The 15,632-nt window shown below is 64.9% G+C and overlaps 4 protein-coding genes across 4 annotated transcripts; all 4 read right to left on the minus strand.

Moving 5' to 3' along the window:
* Nucleotides 1-2,445: 2,445 nt before the first annotated feature.
* On the minus strand, nucleotides 2,446-5,392 carry DUSP23 (dual specificity phosphatase 23). The gene is made up of 4 exons (XM_083879103.1): nucleotides 5,254-5,392; nucleotides 3,671-3,943; nucleotides 2,681-2,862; nucleotides 2,446-2,569 (listed from the first exon to the last, which is right to left on the minus strand). The coding sequence occupies exons 2-4, from the start codon at nucleotides 3,938-3,940 to the stop codon at nucleotides 2,542-2,544; spliced, it is 480 nt and encodes a 159-aa protein (XP_083735229.1). The 5' UTR covers nucleotides 3,941-3,943; nucleotides 5,254-5,392; the 3' UTR covers nucleotides 2,446-2,541.
* A 1,071-nt stretch (nucleotides 5,393-6,463) lies between these two features.
* On the minus strand, nucleotides 6,464-8,211 carry LOC310919508 (mucosal pentraxin-like; the record flags this gene model as incomplete). Its single annotated transcript, XM_083878876.1, has 4 exons — nucleotides 6,464-7,099; nucleotides 7,282-7,451; nucleotides 7,578-7,668; nucleotides 8,148-8,211. The coding sequence occupies 4 exons, from the start codon at nucleotides 8,209-8,211 to the stop codon at nucleotides 6,504-6,506; spliced, it is 921 nt and encodes a 306-aa protein (XP_083735002.1). The 3' UTR covers nucleotides 6,464-6,503.
* A 498-nt stretch (nucleotides 8,212-8,709) lies between these two features.
* On the minus strand, nucleotides 8,710-9,593 carry LOC310919509 (serum amyloid P-component-like; the record flags this gene model as incomplete). The annotated part of the gene is made up of 2 exons (XM_083878877.1): nucleotides 8,710-9,329; nucleotides 9,410-9,593. The coding sequence occupies 2 exons, from the start codon at nucleotides 9,591-9,593 to the stop codon at nucleotides 8,710-8,712; spliced, it is 804 nt and encodes a 267-aa protein (XP_083735003.1).
* Nucleotides 9,594-10,604: 1,011 nt separating this feature from the next.
* On the minus strand, nucleotides 10,605-13,040 carry ACKR1 (atypical chemokine receptor 1 (Duffy blood group)). Its single transcript, XM_083879125.1, has 2 exons — nucleotides 12,855-13,040; nucleotides 10,605-12,193 (listed from the first exon to the last, which is right to left on the minus strand). Exons 1-2 carry the CDS (start codon nucleotides 12,873-12,875, stop codon nucleotides 11,216-11,218), a joined length of 999 nt encoding a protein of 332 aa, XP_083735251.1. The 5' UTR covers nucleotides 12,876-13,040; the 3' UTR covers nucleotides 10,605-11,215.
* Nucleotides 13,041-15,632: the final 2,592 nt, after the last annotated feature.

Consider the following 15,632-nt stretch of genomic DNA (forward strand, 5'->3'; position numbering starts at 1 on the left):
GTGACACATGGGTGGGACTGGGGAGGGACAGGGGGAACACAGGGGATCATGAATAGGACACAGGGGTGACATAAGGGTGGGACATACGAGTAGGGCACACGGGGGAGACTGCTGGGGGACACATGAGCAGGACACCCAGGTGGGACCATGGAGGGGACACAGATGGGACATGAGTAGGACACATGGGCAGGACAGACAGGTGGGACAAGGGGGGGAAACACTCCTGGGACACAGGTGGGACCAGGGGACACAGGTGGGACACAGGAGTGGGACTGTGGTGGGTCAAAGAGGGGACACACAGGTCCCATGGATGGGACATGTGGTTGGGTGTTGCTGTGGGGTTTGGTTTGTGACACCCCACCCTGTGGGACACAAGACAAGTGGGTGGCACTGGGGCTGTGACAAGCAAGCCCAGCCCCATGTCCCCTCTGCCCCCTCTGCATGTCCCAGGCCCTCTGTGCCAGCACTCCCTGCTCACCCTTCCCCATCCGACCTCCCGCTCTTTAATCCCATCCTAAATGTGTCCCCACATGGGGATAGCCACCGGTGCCATGTCCCCATCCCACAGGCTGAGCCGGAGCTGGGCTGCTCGCCAGGCTGGGGGGACAGGAGGGGACACAGGGGACAGGGGGGACATTCTGGTGGTGTCCCCGGCGCAGAGCCTGGATTGAGGGACAAGCAAACCCCACACGTGTGACACCAGCCCGGCCACACGGGAGCCCCGGGTGCAGCGCTGGGGTGCTGCCCCCCAGCCCAGCCCCCCTTGAAGGGGGTGGGGGGTCCGTGGAGCCCCCCCAGCCCAGCCTGGCCCAGGGGACTCTGAGGACAGCGCGGAGTCAGCGGAGTTAAGGGCAATAATTCTGCCATAAGCAGCTTTCGGCTGCTCCAGCCCATGTGCTCCCATGAGCTTAGGCTGGACACCACTGTCCAGCACTGCCACCACGGCCATAGTGTCCCCACCACGGCCACAATGTCCTCACCATGTCCCCTTTGTCCCCATGGAGCCCCCACACAGGGCTGGGCACCCCAAACTGGCTGTGCCCCAGGTAGATGCCTCCCCACATGGCCCCATGTGCTGGTGTGGCCTCACTTTGTCATCGCCTGGGGTACACGAGGTGTCCCCAAAACCCCATCATGGGGCACCAAGGACAGCTGTGCAGCCCCAGAGTTTTGGAATGATCCCACACCCTGTGGTGAGGCCCCTTCCCAATTCTGGTCACCTCTGGGCAGGGCACAGCTGGATTGCCAGCAGTGCCCGCTGTCACCACCCTGGTGTCACCACCCCAGGGTCACCACCCTGGCGCCTTGTTCCCCGGGGAGGATGGTGACATTGTGGCATTTCAAAAGAACTTTTGGGGACTGTGGAGCTGCTGGTTGAGGCACTGGCCCCAGCTATGCCCAGGGCACTCCCAGCCATGTGCCACCCGCTCGGAAACGGGGACGGTGACACTGCTTCCAACCAGGATTTAAATGCCACCAAGGTTAGGAGCAGCTGAGAAGAGATTTCCAGGATTGGATTTTTGGATGGAGATGCCTCAATTCCGGCTAAGCTACACTTTAAGCATCAACGTCCCGGGTCAGCCCCCGGGCGCTGACACGGTTATCACCCTCCACGTGGCACCAGGGCACTGGCAGGTGACAGCTCTGGGGGTGCTTTGTGGGGGTGAAATGCAGACGCTCATGGTCCCCAAAGGACCCCAGAGCCAGAACCACCCCCTAGCTGGGATCCCATGGGACTCCAGAAACAGCACCCTGAGGACCCCAGACACCAGAACCAGGACCCTGAGGAACCCGACAGTCAGGACCCAGAGCCAGGACCCACATCTGGGACCCCAAAACCAAGGCCTCAAAGCCAAGACTCCAAAGCCATAACCCAGACCCAGGAGCCCAGAGCTGGGACCTCAAATGACCCCAGAATCAGGACCCTGACAGACGCCAGAATGAGTGCCACAAAGGATACCAGAGCCAGAACCCAGAGTTGGGACCCCAAAGCCAGGACCCAGGGCCATGACCCAGAGAGACCCCAGAGCTGGGACACCAAGAGATCCCAGAACCACAACCCAGAGAGACCTCAGATCCATGACCCTGGAGCCAGGACCCTGAGGGACTCCTGAGCCGGGATGCAGAGCTGAGACCCCAAAGCCAGGATCCAGAGCCAGGAGCCAAGAGCTTGGAACCCAAGAGGCCCCAGAGCCAGGATCCTGAACCCCAAAACAGGGACCCTGAATGACCCCAAAACCAGGGCCCTGAAGGAGCTCAAAGCCGAGATCCAGAACCCTAAGGAACCTCAAATCCAAGACCCCAGAGCCACTACCCCTAGGGACCCCAGAGCCAGGACGCCAAATCCCAGGATGCAGCTGCCCACAAAACCAGGTCTGGAGATGCCCAGCAAAGCCATGTCCAGGCATCTCCCCAATATGAACCCCAAAACCAGAGCTGGAGAGAAGCCACAGGCTGGTCCTTTAATGCAGGAGAGGACAGATGGGGCTGGGAATGCCCAGCACTTCGGGGTGCCCAATTCCACGGATCCCATCTATGTGCTCAGGTCTCCTCACCACACTGCCCAGGCCTGTGGAGGGGAGGATTCCACCAGTGAGTGGGGACTGGGCACATTTGGGAGCCACAGCTGGGGGAGTGGACCCCCATGGTAACAGGGGACCCCGGGGAGGGTGGCACCTACCGCAGGCACTGGCAGAAGCGGATCACAGCCTGCTCCTGCTCTGCAGTCTCGATGGAGCCCGGCCGGAGCCGCCGGATCTCGCGGATGGCATCGCCGCCGGCCAGGTGCTGCTCCTTGCACAGGTAACAGGCCAGCAGGGTGCCCGTCCGGCCATGGCCCAGCATGCAGTGAACTGCCACGGCCTGGACACGGGGACACGGTGGGTGAGTGGCACTGCCGGACCCCCCCATGCTCCCCGTGTCATTCCCTGAGTGACAGATGATGCCAACTTTGGCACTGCCTCCATGGAACCTCTCGCTGGTGTCACCTTCCTTCATCCCTTCCCCTCATCTTCCCAGATGTGTCAACCCCCAGGTGTCACAACTCTACCACAGGTGTGTGTTCCCCTCCAAGCTGTCATTCCTCAAATCGTGTCCCTCCCCCAAGGCATCTCCCCCACTAAGGTGCCATTCACCTGAGATGTCACCTCCCCTCAGGTCACCCCCACCTCCAAGGTGTCCCCCGTCAAGGTGTCATCTTGCCAAGATATCACCCCCTCCAAAGTGTCCCCCACCACCAAGGTGCCATCCCCCCAAATGTCCCTCCTCAAGGTGTCCTTCCCCAAGTATCTCCTCCTCTGAGGTGTCACCACTCCGAGGTATTGCCCCCTCAAGGTGTCACCCTGCTGAGGTCTTCTCCCACCAAGATGTCACATCCTTGAGGTGTGCACCACCCTGAGATGGTGTCCCCCCTCAAGGTGTCCCCCCCGCATTTCCCCCCAGGTGTCCCCTAGGTGTCCCCCAGATGTTTTCCCTAGTGTTCTCTCCCCTGGTATCACTTCTGGTGTCTTCCTCCATGTATCCCCCGAGATTTCTCCCCCCAGCGTCACCACCCCAGTTGTTCCCTCCACAGTCTCCCCCGCTGCCTTCCTCAGGTGCCCCCACAGTGTCTCCCCGCAGCTGTCCTCTGGGTGTCCCCCCGCTGTCCCCTCTCCCGTGTCCCCGACCATACCTCCCCGCGGCCATTGGCCTCCTCCACGATCTGCAGGAAGCTCTGGATCTGCTCGAGGCTCGGGGGGGTGAAGTCGGGCACGCGGAAGCGGTGGAGCTGGATTTGGGGACAGCAGCCGTGGTGGGGCGGGGCCCGCTCGGTCAGGGACACGAGGTGCCGCACGCCGTGCTCCCGTAGGTACCGGTAGTGCCCCGGCTCCCGCGGCATGGCCAGCCCCGCCAGCCGGCCCTCGACCACCCACGAGAAGTTGGGCGGCTCGGATGCCCCCATCGCCTGTGGGGACAGGGGACACTGCCAGAGCCCGGGACACCACTGCCGGGACCCCCGGGACCCCAGAGGAGATCCCCTAGATCCCCCAGATCAGGACCCACAGGAGCCCCAAGTCAGAATCCCCAGGTCAGGACTCCTTGAACCCCCATTTCGGACCCCCAGGTCAGAACCCTTGGGGCCCCCATTTCAGATCCCCAGCACCCCCCAGATCAGGCCCCCATGCCTCCCAGTACCACCCCCCAGAGAACACAGCCAGGTCAGGGCCCCCATGACCCACTGGCCATGACCCCTGGGACTCACAGTTCAAATTCCCTGGGAAACCCCAGCCAGGACCCCCAGATCAGAGCCCCCATGTCAAGACCTCTAGGATCCCCAATATCAGCCCCAGGAGAATGTGGCCAGGCCCCCAAATCAGGTCCCCAATGACGTCCTATTCAGGTCCCCCAGGAAACCCTGGCCAGGACCCTCAGTTCAGGCCCCCAGAACCCCAAATGCCCCCTCCCCAGTAAATGTGGCCAAGCTTCCAGGATCCCCAGGATCCTCAGTACAACCCACCTCCCCTCCCCCCCAAGAACATGGCCAGACCCCTTGGGACCCCCAGTTCAGTCCCCTGGGACCTCCTGACCAGGCCCCCAGGACCCATAAGGCCAGACTCCCTGGGACCCTCATCTCAGGACCCCAGACCCGGTTACCACCTCCCCAGGACCCCTGGCCAGGACACCTGAGACCCCAAATTAATGCTCCCCAACACCAACCCCTGGAGAACGTGGCCAAGCCCCCACAGAGGTCCCTGGGACCCCCAAGTCAGGCCAGACCCCTGGGAGGCCTTTGCAAGGACCCCCAGCTCAGGCCTGCAGACCCCCCAACACCATCCCCCTGGAGAACCCGGCACACCTCCAGGAGCCCCAGTGCCACCCCCAAAACCGCCTGGCCAGAACCCTTGGGACCCCTAAGTAAAGTCCCAGAGCCCCAGCTCAGACCCTGCCCATCAGGACCCCTGCCCCCCCAAAACCAACCCCTGGAGAGCCTGGCCACATCCCCAGGACCCCAGGTCAAGACCCTCAGGCTCCCCAGTTCAGACCCCCCATGTCAGGATCCCTGGGACCCCCAAAACCACACCCTGGAGAACGTGGCCAGGGTAGCCCCAACTCCCCTGCCCCCCCTGGCCAGGCCTCCTGGGACTCCCAAATAAAGCCCCCAGACCCCAAATTCAGACCCCACAACTGAGACCCCTCATGTCAGGACCTCCAGCCCGCCCCCTGACCCACCCCTCAGGAGAGTGTAACCGGGTCCCCCAGATCAGACCCCCCCACCTCATCAGCCCCCCGGGTCCGCCCAGCTCGGGCTCCCCCTTCCCCACGGCCGTAGCTCCGGGCCCGAGTCCCGCTGGGGCTTCTCCAGCCCCGCTCCGCTCCCTCCGCCCCGGCCCAGCCGCTCCCCGAGGGCTCCGGTGTCCCCCCGGCCCCGCCGTACCGGGGAGGCCGCACAGGGCGGAGCGGGGCCGGGCCAGGGCGGAGCTGAGGCGGAGCTGGGCCGGAGCGGAGGTGGAGCCGGGGCGGAGCCGCGGAGGTGCGGGGCCGGAGCTGAGGCGGAGCTGAGGCGGAGCGGGGCCGGAGCGGGGCCGGGAGAGGCCGCAGCGAGCGATGGAGGCGGCGCGAGCGGGCCCGGGGGTGACACAGCGGAGAATGGGGACACGGCGGAGGTCGACTGGGTGTCGGGAGGATCGGAGAGACAAGGGAGGGACGGGCCGGGACACGGGCCTGAGCCTCCGGGACAGCGAGGTGGGGCCGCCAGGACAGGGCTGGGCAGGACTGGGGGGCTGCGGGACCCCAGGGCTGAATCCCCCGGGAGAGGGGCTGAGCCTCCCGGGGCTCTGGGACTGAGGGCCCTGGGACACGGAATTGCCACCCCGGGGCTCTGGGAGTGACCCCCAGGGGCTCTAGGACATGGGGCTGAACAGCTCGGGACTGCAGGACCGCACTGACACAAGACTGGACCCTCCGGATATGTGTGAGACACGGGGCTGTAGGGCTGAATCCCCCCGACACAGAACTGGACCCTCTGGGACTCCAGGGCTGAGCCCCCCAGGGGCTCCAGGACTGAACCCCCAAGGGTTCTGTGTCTGAATCCCCCAGGACATGGGGCTCCAGGGCTGCACCCCCTGGGCTCTGGGACGTGGGACTGATCCTCCCCAAGCCTGGGGACACTGGGCTGTCCCAGGGCTGACCCCAGCAGTCCTGCCCCCCTGGGTTCTGCCCTAACACCAGCCCCACCATGCCTAGGGGCTCCCAGGGGTGCACATAACCCCAGGACTACCCTGTCCCCAGCTCAGCCACATGTCCCCAAACCAGAGCCAGGCCCTGAGCTGGGAGCTCTACCCTCGCTTCCCTTCTGAACCTGGATCCATCACCTGAGGCCCACAGTGCCTTGGTGGGCCTCAACCCACTCCCCCACCCCCAAAGACTACCAGCACCCAGAAACCCATTTCTCCTTTTATGTGACGTTAGGTGGCTTTGGGGGAGGGGGAGGGACACAGCAGGGATCAGGGACACCCTCCACAGCCTCAGGGCTTCAGGTACACCTCGCCCACGATCTTGTAGGGGAAGTTCCTCCAGCCAAAGATGGGGGCTTGCTCAGGGTTGTCGTACATGGCCGACACCACCCCTGAGTTGGAGATCCCTGTGTCCCACATGTATACGGATGAAATCTCCCCCACGAAGGACTGCTTTGCCTCGAAGTCACCCCCGAAGCTGTCCTGGTCCTGTCCCAGCACGATGGATGCCGGCACTCCCACCACGTAGCCCTTCTGCAGCCCCTTCCTCGGCCAGGGCTTCCCATTGAACCAGAATCCTACAATGCCAGTGGAGGATTCCCAGCTGACACAGACGTGCTCGCTCTCCCCAAGACTTGTGGGCACTGTGAAGAACAAGGGCTTGTTCCCCACGTGGAGCTCATAGTGGCCCGGTCTGGGCTTGAAGAGGAGGATCTCATTGCTCTGTTTCTTGGTGGCGTAGGAGAAGAGGCTGTAGGGCCGGCTGAGGTCGGTAAAGGACCTCAGGCACACAGTGAAGTTGTCCAGGGGCTGCTTCAGCTTCGCCGTCACCTGCACGTGGGCAGTTTGGGACTCTTGGGGGAACATGAACACCGAGCTCACCAGGTCTGGGAGGGGCAAGACAGAGGTGGCTGCTCCTGCCATTGCTGGAGGTGACCTCCAGCATCAGCCCCCGGGGTGGTGCCACCACCACCGGCTGTGGCACAGGGTGACATGGAGTGGTGAGGACAATCTGTGGGGAGCAGGGGAGAGCCCATGTCCCCAGCTGTCCCCTCGGTGCCATCCCTACCATCTGTCCACAGGTTGTAGGTGGCCACAGCCCTGCCCTGGAGGCTGGTGGCTGTGCAGATGTAGGTGCCCAGGTGGGTGTCGTTGAAGGAGGGGAACAGCAGGACGCTGTCGGGGCCTTTCTGCAGGGGAACTGGGCTTCCTTTCTTCTCCCACAGGAACTCCTGGGGCCTGCACCGGGCCGGGGTCACTTGAGCAGGGGCACACGTGGCGTGGCCATGCCGTGGGCCACGGGGGGCCGTGGTGCTCCCTGCCCACACTCGGGCGGTGGGAGGGAGGGAGGGTGGGGGGCCTTACCCGGAGTCTCCGATGACTTCACAGGTTAGCATCAGCAGTTGGTACATAGTGGGTGCTGGCGGCTCCGCCCAGATCTCGGCCCTCTTTGTTTCTGCAGCACCCAGAGCTCAGCCTGGGCTGGGGCTCTCCCTGCCCTGCTGTTCCTGCCTGTGGGACCCCAGTGCCGAGTCCCTGTCGTCCCCCACTGCTGACCCCCCATTTTGGTCGTCGGGGTGTCCCTTTGGGCTTTTGCTGTGCTGCCATCGTGTCCCCTCCTCCCACCCTTGCCAAGACACCTGTGCCCTGCAGGGCCCCCTGCAATGAGCTCTGGGGTCCCCATTTAGGGCACTGGGAGTCTCCATGCACCCCCTCGTGGGCCCCCGTCCCCTCCTTGTAGAGCTCGGGGTGCCCCTTTCACTGCATGTTTACTGTGGGCTCCCCCATAGCCCCCTTTGCCCCCACCCCACTCCCTTTTGGAGCACTCAGGGTGCCCCACTGCCCCCAGAAACCCACCAGCATGTCCCTGTGCCCCCCTCTGCACCCCCCTTTCCCCACGTCCCCGGGGGGGTCCCGGTGTCCCCCCGCCACTACCTCGTGCGGCCGCAGGGCTGAAGAGCACAGTGAGGATGAGGAGGCAGAGCCACAGCCGCGCCATGGCACCAAAGGACCCGGCCACTGTCACCACCGTGGGAAGGGGGGACCTCGGAGCAACCTGAAGCTGCTCAGAGGCTGCTCAGAGGACACCCAAGGGTGGCAGTGACTTTTGTGGTGACAGTCACCTTCGTCCCCAAGCCCCAGGGCTGTTGGGCAATCAGGCCGGGGATGGTGCTGAGCGCGGGGCCGGCCTTTGGGGACAGTTTTCCTGTCCCCAGGGGAGGGGCCTTCTCGTTCCTGACTCCACGTGGGGTTGGGCAGCGCCGGAGCCGCTGGATCCGTGTCCTGCCCGTGCAGGGACGCCGTGGGGCAGCTCGGGGGGTGTGGGAAGGGGAATGGGTGTCACGGGTGTTGGTGGCACTAAGGGGGACCCTGTCCCCAGCTGGGGAACCTTCCTCGTGGCGGGTTGTAGAGGTGAAGGGTGATGGGTGATGGGGAGATGGGGGTGAGGAGGGGACAGAGGGGACCGAGGCCACCCCCGCCGAAGACCCCGCAGCCTTCAGGTCCCCAGCGCCTCCCGGAGCCGGGGTTTCACCACCACGTCTCCCTTCACCTCGTAGCTGAGGCTCTTCCAGGTCAGCAGGGCGGGCGGCAGGCGCAGGGACAGGAAGGCTGCGCGCATCTTGTCCGGGGACAGCCCCGTGTCCCACAGGTAGACGTCGGTCAGCTCCCCCGAGAAGGAGTTGTAGAGGTCGAAGCCGCCGCCGAAGCTGTCCTGCTCCTGCCCCAGCAGGATGGCGGCCGTGGCCCCCACCGTGTAGCCCCTCTGCAGCCCCTTCCTCGGCCAGGGCTTCCCGTTGAGCCAGAACTCGGCGATGCCGGTGGCGGATTCCCAGCTGGCGCAGACGTGCTCCCAGTCCCTGCGGCCCTCGGGGACGCGGTAGGTGACGAACTTGCCTCCCACGTAGAACCGGTACTCCTCGGGTTTGGGCTTGAAGAGCAGGATCTCGTTGTCCTGGGCTTTGGTGGCGTAGGAGAAGAGGCTGTGGGGCCGGCTGAGGTCGGTGTAGGAGCGCAGGCACACGGTGAAGTTGTGCAGAGGCTGCTCCAGCCGCGCCCGCAGCACCACGTAGGCGTCGCTGGGATCCTTCCGGAACACGAACACCTTTCGGTACAGGTCTGGGGACAGCAGAGGGGGCGTGGTGGGAGGCTGGGGTGTCTGTCTCACAACCCTCTCTGACTGTCCCCGAGGTGATTGCCTGCTCCAGCATCCTCCAGCCCCCTTGACCGAGAGTGATGCGAGAGCTGCTGCCACATCCCCCCTGGACCTGCCCTGCTCTGTGCTGGCTCCTGTCCCAACACCCCGGTGTCCCCCTTACCTTCCTGGGCCAGGATCCCCGCGAGCCCGGCCAGGACGGGCAGCCAGAGCTGCAGGTGGCCCATGGTCGGTGCTGGAGCCGGGCGGGAGCGGGAACGGCCGAGTTTATGTGGCCGAGGGTGGGAGGGGACTGGCGGGGGGATGTGTCCCCCCGATCCCATCCCCAGCAGCCTGGCGTGCCCGGGAGGAGCGATTTCATGCCCAGGGTGGGTGATTTCATGCCATCACGCGGCCGTGCCACAAGACCTTGGGTCACCCGCCTGCACGGGGCTTTCCTTGGAGCTGGGCCCCGGGCATGTCCCCCCTCCCCGATGACAGGGCCACCCCAGCCGTGAGTTCATCTGGATGGTGGGGGGGGACAGTCCGGACACTCCTTCCCCAGGTGTCCCTGCTCTGGGCAAACCCCTGTGGGAGGGACCTGGTTTAATTTGGGATCATCCGAGGGGTGCAAGGAAAGGTGCCCCTGGCCCCCCTGTGCTGACCCACAACTCGGGCACATCCCGGGCTCTGCTCTCCCTGTTCTGCCCGAGGGGACAGAGATGGAGCTGTGGACACCAGGTGGCCGAGTGTCCTGGGCTGACCATGGTCTGGGGGTCCCAAGAGGACAGGCAAGTGGGAAGGGGGGAAGGTTTTGCCTCCCCCAAATGATGCTGCTGGGCTGAGGGGCTGGAGTTCAGGCTGGGGGTGTAGAGTCCCTGCAGGGGTTTGATGGATCCCCAGTTTTAGGGACGATGTGGACTCATTCCCCAGTGATCAGTCCCGCAGTTTAGTGAGGATGAACCCCCAGGTCCTGCAGGGCTTGGCTCAGGCAGAGAGAGCAGCCCCATTGTCCCCCCACTGCTGTGCCCGTGTCACACCCCGTGACTGCACGCGCCCGTCCCTCATGGGCTCTGCCCCCACTCCCCTCTGGCAGGCTGCACAGCTTCCTTAGGAACTTTTCCTGCCAATTTGGAAGCACGAGGAGCACACGCCCCCCATTTCCCGTCCCCCCTGGGCCCCCCATCACCGCCCAGTCCCATCCAGTCCATTAACTGGGCTGGACGAGTGCCTTTGGCCGTTGTATTTATTGTGTTATTTCCACTGGATCCTCTTGGCTTGTCAGGAGAGATGGAAAAAATCCCATCACTTCCGAAATCTCCCCCTGGACTGGGGAGGGTGGGCTGGGGCTGAACCTCAGGGATCCCCCTGGGAGCCTGGGGTGACCCCCCGGGCAGCCCGGAGCTTTCTGTGTTGGCCAGATAGGGGATACAGTCCCAAAGAGGGGCTGAGACCCCAAGTGAGGGGACAGAGGGTGGAGGGCACCGAGCTGAGCATGGAATGGAGGGGGGATCCTGAGGGGGTGTTGGATGTGGGACAGAGGCTGTGGGGTTGGGGGGCACTGTGGGGTCAGGAGTCAGTGCCCAGGGGCTGGTGCTGGGCAGCCAATGGTCGGTGCCAGGAGACCAAGGTTTGTGCCAGGTGGCCAAGGGCCAGTGCTGGGTAGCCCAGGCCAGTGCAGGACGGGCTGAGGGTTGGTGGTGGGGGCACAGAGACTGGTGCTGGGGCACCTGAGGAGATGGGGGAGCGCAGAGTTCAGTGGTGGGAGGCCAGAGGTCAGTGCTGGGTGGCCAAGGTTGGTGCCCAGGGGCTGCCTAGAGGCCAGGGTCCCTGTTTCAGGGAGCCAAGTCCGGCGCCAGGGGGCCGGGGCTCAGTGCCAGGGCTCCAAGTGCGGTGCCGTGGCTCCGTTCGGCTGCGCGGTGCAGCCCCCGGAGCTCAGCAGTCCCCGGCAGCTCCCGGCGAGCAGCAGCGCCAGCGGCCCGAGGCCGCAGTGCAGCACCCCCAGCCCCTCGCTCAGCCCCAGCGCCAGGTCGAAGTGCTCGAAAGAGCCGCAGGTGGGCTCCAGCAGCCTGGCCTGCAGCAGGAACTCCCCGGCCAGCCCCGCTCCGTAGGGCCCCCAGAGCCCCAGGAAGAGCCAGATGAGCCCGGCTCCGGCCGCCCAGCTCGCCCGGAGGCGCGGCACGGCCAGCGCGGCCAGCAGCAGCCCCGCGGGCAGCAGCAGCAGCAGGCAGAGGCACAGGGTCAGGTGCAGCAGGTACGCCGGGGCCAGGATGTCCACGCTGCGCCGGACACAGGTGTCCGCAGCCACGCCGCTGACCAGAGCCGCCGGCGTGGCCAGGAGCAGCGCCACTGCCCACAGGGCCACGGCCAGGCGGCGGCTCCGCGGGTCCCAGCGAGCCCAGGCGGTGCCGCAGGAGCCGCTGGCCACCAGCAGCGCCTGGGCGAAGAGGCTCCAGTGCCGCAGGAGGTGCGTGAGGCGACACGGCCCCGTGCCCAGGTGCCAGCCCCGCGCCACGCCCGCGGCCAGCGCCGGCAGCGGCGCCGCGAACAGCGCCGTGCCCAGCGCCAGCTGCGACACCAGAGCGCGGCTCCGCGGCCACCGCCACGCCTGGGGGCGCTTGGCCAGGGCCACCAGCAGGGCGCCGGTGCCCAGCGCGGCCGCGGCGCAGGTGACGGCCAGGAAAGGGGGGGCCACGCGCTGGAAGAGGGGACAGAAGCGGTTGTGGCAGGGTGTGGCGCCGTAGTCCACGAAGGTGTCGTTGCTGTAACTGCCGTCGTAGAAGGAGGAGAGGTCGCCCATGATTTCCTCCATGTCCACAGAGCCCTGGGTCTCCAGGATGCCGGGGGTCTGCGGATGGGGGGGATGGGCATCAGGCAGGTGCCACGTCCCACAGCAGCCCCCTGATCCCGGCCATGGGGCTGCCCCCCCGCCGGTGCCGGTGCGGGGATCCCGGGCAACCCCGGGCCGGGCTGGGCAGGGCGGGTTATCAGGGAGGGACACGCTGCGGGGACGGGAGGTGACATGTCACCATGGCTGGTGACAGCCGGGGCTGCGGGACGGGGCCGTTTTCGCACAGGAGGGACACGGAGCCCTGTGGGAGGATGCAGAACCCGGAGGGTGGACACAGACCCTGGACGGTGGGTGCAGACCCCACAGAGCCTCCTGGGAGGGAGCATTTACCAGCAGCACCTGCTGCGAGCCGCGGTCCTTCTCAGCACCAGGGACCCCCATGAATCTGCTCAGAAGTGGGGACCCTCGCGGCTCTGCTCAGTGCTGGGGACTCCTGTGACCCCACTCGGCACCAGGGATCCCCTAAACCCCACTCAGCACTGGGGATTGCCGTAGTCCTGCTCAGCACCAGGGACCCCTGTGATCCTCCTCAGCACTGGGGACCCTCATATTCCTCCTCACACCGAGGACTCCCAGGGCCCCCCGTGCCCCCAGCCCTCCCCTCCGTGGGGATGTGACACCCCTGGGCAGCGGGGACAAGAATTGGGGGGTCACTCACCACGGGGACACAGTTGCCCATGACGGGTTTCCCACGATGGCAGCGGCTCCTCTGAGTCTGGGGGCTCCGCTGGGTGCTGGGGGTGTCACCCGCGGCTGGGGGGGTTCACTTGGGCACCCACACACCAGTGCCCACCTGCCCCGAGGTGTCCGGGGGTGACTTCTCGGCTCCCCCTCCCTCGGCTCCGCTCCTCCCGCTCCAAAGGGAGCCGAGGACTGCGGGCAGGAGATAAGAGCTGCCCCCAGAGCCGCCCTCCCGCCTGGCACCCGGCGGAAAACAAGGAATGCCGCTGCCGGGAAAGCTGCGGAGCCGCCACAATTTCTCGAGCAGGAAACGATCAGTTCTTGGCAGGACAACTTAAATTAATTAGGAATTGTCTTTGCAGGCGCAGCGGGGATGCTCCCGGGGCTGGCTCAGGGGCCGGCAGCACGGAGCTGCATCCCGGGGATGCCAGTGGGGCGTGAGTCGGGTCCAGGGAGGGGTTTGGGGTGCAGGAGGGGTGTGGGCAACTGAGGGGACCCCTTGGTGCCTTCCCGCGCCCCTGGAGCATGGAATTCCCCGGCTTTGTCTCGGGAGGAAGGAGGGCCTGGAAGGAAGGGCTCCTGGGGGTCATCCTGTGGCATTGGCCTAGCTTGGTGACAGGGCTGGTGGCCTTGGTGGCTCTCAGGCCTTATGGGAACATCCCTGGAGAGGAGCAGGGCTGGGGGGGCTCCGGGGTTGGGAGCTAGGGTTGCTAGAGGTAATTTGGGAGGGGTTGGGGATCAGGGGTGGGGGACTCTGGTGGCACTGAGGGGCTGGAGGACATTTGGGGGTGAAAGGACTGGGTGGGGGTCTGGAAGTGACAGTTTGGGAGGGGCTTGCGGAGCAGATTTGGGGGTGAAAGGGCTGAGGAAGAATCTGGGAATTGGCAATTTGGGGGGGCTGAGGAGCAGATTTGGGAGTGAAAGGCCTGGGGATCTCCAGGGATTGGGAATTGTGGTTGCTGCTGTTTGGGGAGGGCTGGTAATCTGGGAGGGGCTGAGGGTCAGGGCTGGGGGGCTCTGGTGGCTCTGATGTACTGGGAGGGCATTTGGGAGTAAAAAGGCTGAGAGGGAGTCTGGGAATTGGCAGTTTGGAGGGGGCTGAGGGGCAGATTTGGGGGCAAAAGGCCTGGGGATTTCCAGGGGTTGGGATTGGGGTTACTGCTCTTTAGGGGGAGGTGCTGAGGGTCAGGATCAGGGTGACTGTGGTGGGCCTGGGGGCCGGGTGGGAGGTTTGGGGTCTCCATGGTTAGGTGAGGGAGGGCAGCTGCAGTTTGGGGGTAAGGGGAGGTTTAAGGGGGCCTGAGCTCTGTCTTCCAGGCTGTGTTGTGGTCTCAGCCCGTCCCCTGACCCACAGACCCTCCCCAGCCTCCCCCTGACCCCCCAGCCCCAGAGGCAGAGAGCCAGGCAGGTAACGTGTGTAATCCAGATATATTTATAGGATTATTTTCCAAGATTAGCACAGGATATTAGAAAGGTTATAAAGTCACATCGACGGTCGTTGGCTCCCTTTATGTACAGACAAAAACACAGCACAACAACACAGCCCAGCCTCTGCCCCCCGGCCTCTCCAGAGCTCCCCAAAATATGGCTTTCGTGTCTATTGAGAGTTCAGTGCCGGCCGGGAAGCGGCCGCAGCCTCCCAGGGCCCGGCTGCCACCGGGGGGTCCTGAATCCTCCCAAGATCCTTCCCCCCAATTCGGATTCTCCCGGCCCAACCCTGTGACTGGGTGGACGTGGGGCCACCAATGAGGACCCCCCCGGGATGGGCTGGTGGCCTGGGCTCTCCCAGACACGGTGACACCGACCCTGACACCTCCCCTGTGCGTGGTGTCGCCCTCGTGACGTCCTCGGTGTCACACCCCGGCCCTGCTCAGATGTCACACCATCCGTGGCACCTCTGTAACTACAACATGGTGTCACCCACCCCCAGGGGACAAGGACAAGACCCCACCCTGTCAACCCCACATCACCTGGACGCCCTCAGGCCACCCAGCACTTGCTCCTCTGCCCACCTGTGACATGGGGTGTTCATCACCCCCAAGGACTCCACACAGTGACCCCAAAAGGGCCTTTCCCACCACACCCCACCCCAGACGGGCACCAGGGACTCGCTCTCACCAGGTGGCTTCTCCACCATGACTTGGAGTGTCCCAGTCACAGCTTCCACCTGGAATCCTCCCAAGTCGGGAGGGTCCCTGTCACCCCACGTCCCCTCCCTGTTCACATTGGTGTCACCTGTCACCCCCAGGTGTGACACAAATCTCCTCCACTGCTCTGACCTCCACCAAACCCTCTGGCTCCTGCTGGCAGAAGGGGCCTCAGATGGATTCTCTGACCCCTCCCAGCCCCTGTCCCGGCCAGGGCTGTGGCTCAGCCTCTCTCTGCTGGTCCCCAGGCCCCCCCAGGTGACACCAGGCCCATCCTCCACAGGTCCCTGCCTGCACCCGCTGCTCCCTGGGCTGCCCTGCCACACCCCACACCACATGGCACCTCAAAAACACCAAAAACACCATGGCACCTCAAAGACATCAAATCCAGGCTGTTCTCCCTGGCACCGGCTCTTGGAGCAGCTCTGGAGCAGTGGAACCAGTGAGAAACTGAATTCCAAGAGGGAAAACCTTCCCTATCCCTGCCAGCTCACACCTCCTCCCTGCCCCAGGGACCTCTCACCTCACTCCACTCCCAGCTCCCGGTGCTGGGGCTCTGCCTGGGATCCCCCCAGCCCCCAAGGAGATGGAATTGTACTTGAGAGCAC

Source organism: Zosterops lateralis, assembly GCF_965231275.1.
Source record: "Zosterops lateralis genome assembly, chromosome: 27".
In the NCBI taxonomy this organism is placed as follows: domain Eukaryota; kingdom Metazoa; phylum Chordata; class Aves; order Passeriformes; family Zosteropidae; genus Zosterops; species Zosterops lateralis.

Bases quoted from the DNA above. Each gene is read 5' to 3' on its own strand.
- ACKR1 (XM_083879125.1), bottom strand. From the start codon at position 12,875: ATGGGCAACTGTGTCCCCGTG. The intron at 12,194-12,854 runs GTGAGTGACCCC...CCCCATCCGCAG, and splicing joins TGGGCAACTGTGTCCCCGTG to ACCCCCGGCATCCTGGAGAC.
- DUSP23 (XM_083879103.1), bottom strand. From the start codon at position 3,940: ATGGGGGCATCCGAGCCGCCCAACTTCTCGTGGGTGGTCGAGGGCCGG. The intron at 2,863-3,670 runs GTATGGTCGGGG...CCCCGTGTCCAG, and splicing joins AGGCCAATGGCCGCGGGGAG to GCCGTGGCAGTTCACTGCAT. The intron at 2,570-2,680 runs GTAGGTGCCACC...TCCCCTCCACAG, and splicing joins CGCTTCTGCCAGTGCCTGCG to GCCTGGGCAGTGTGGTGAGG.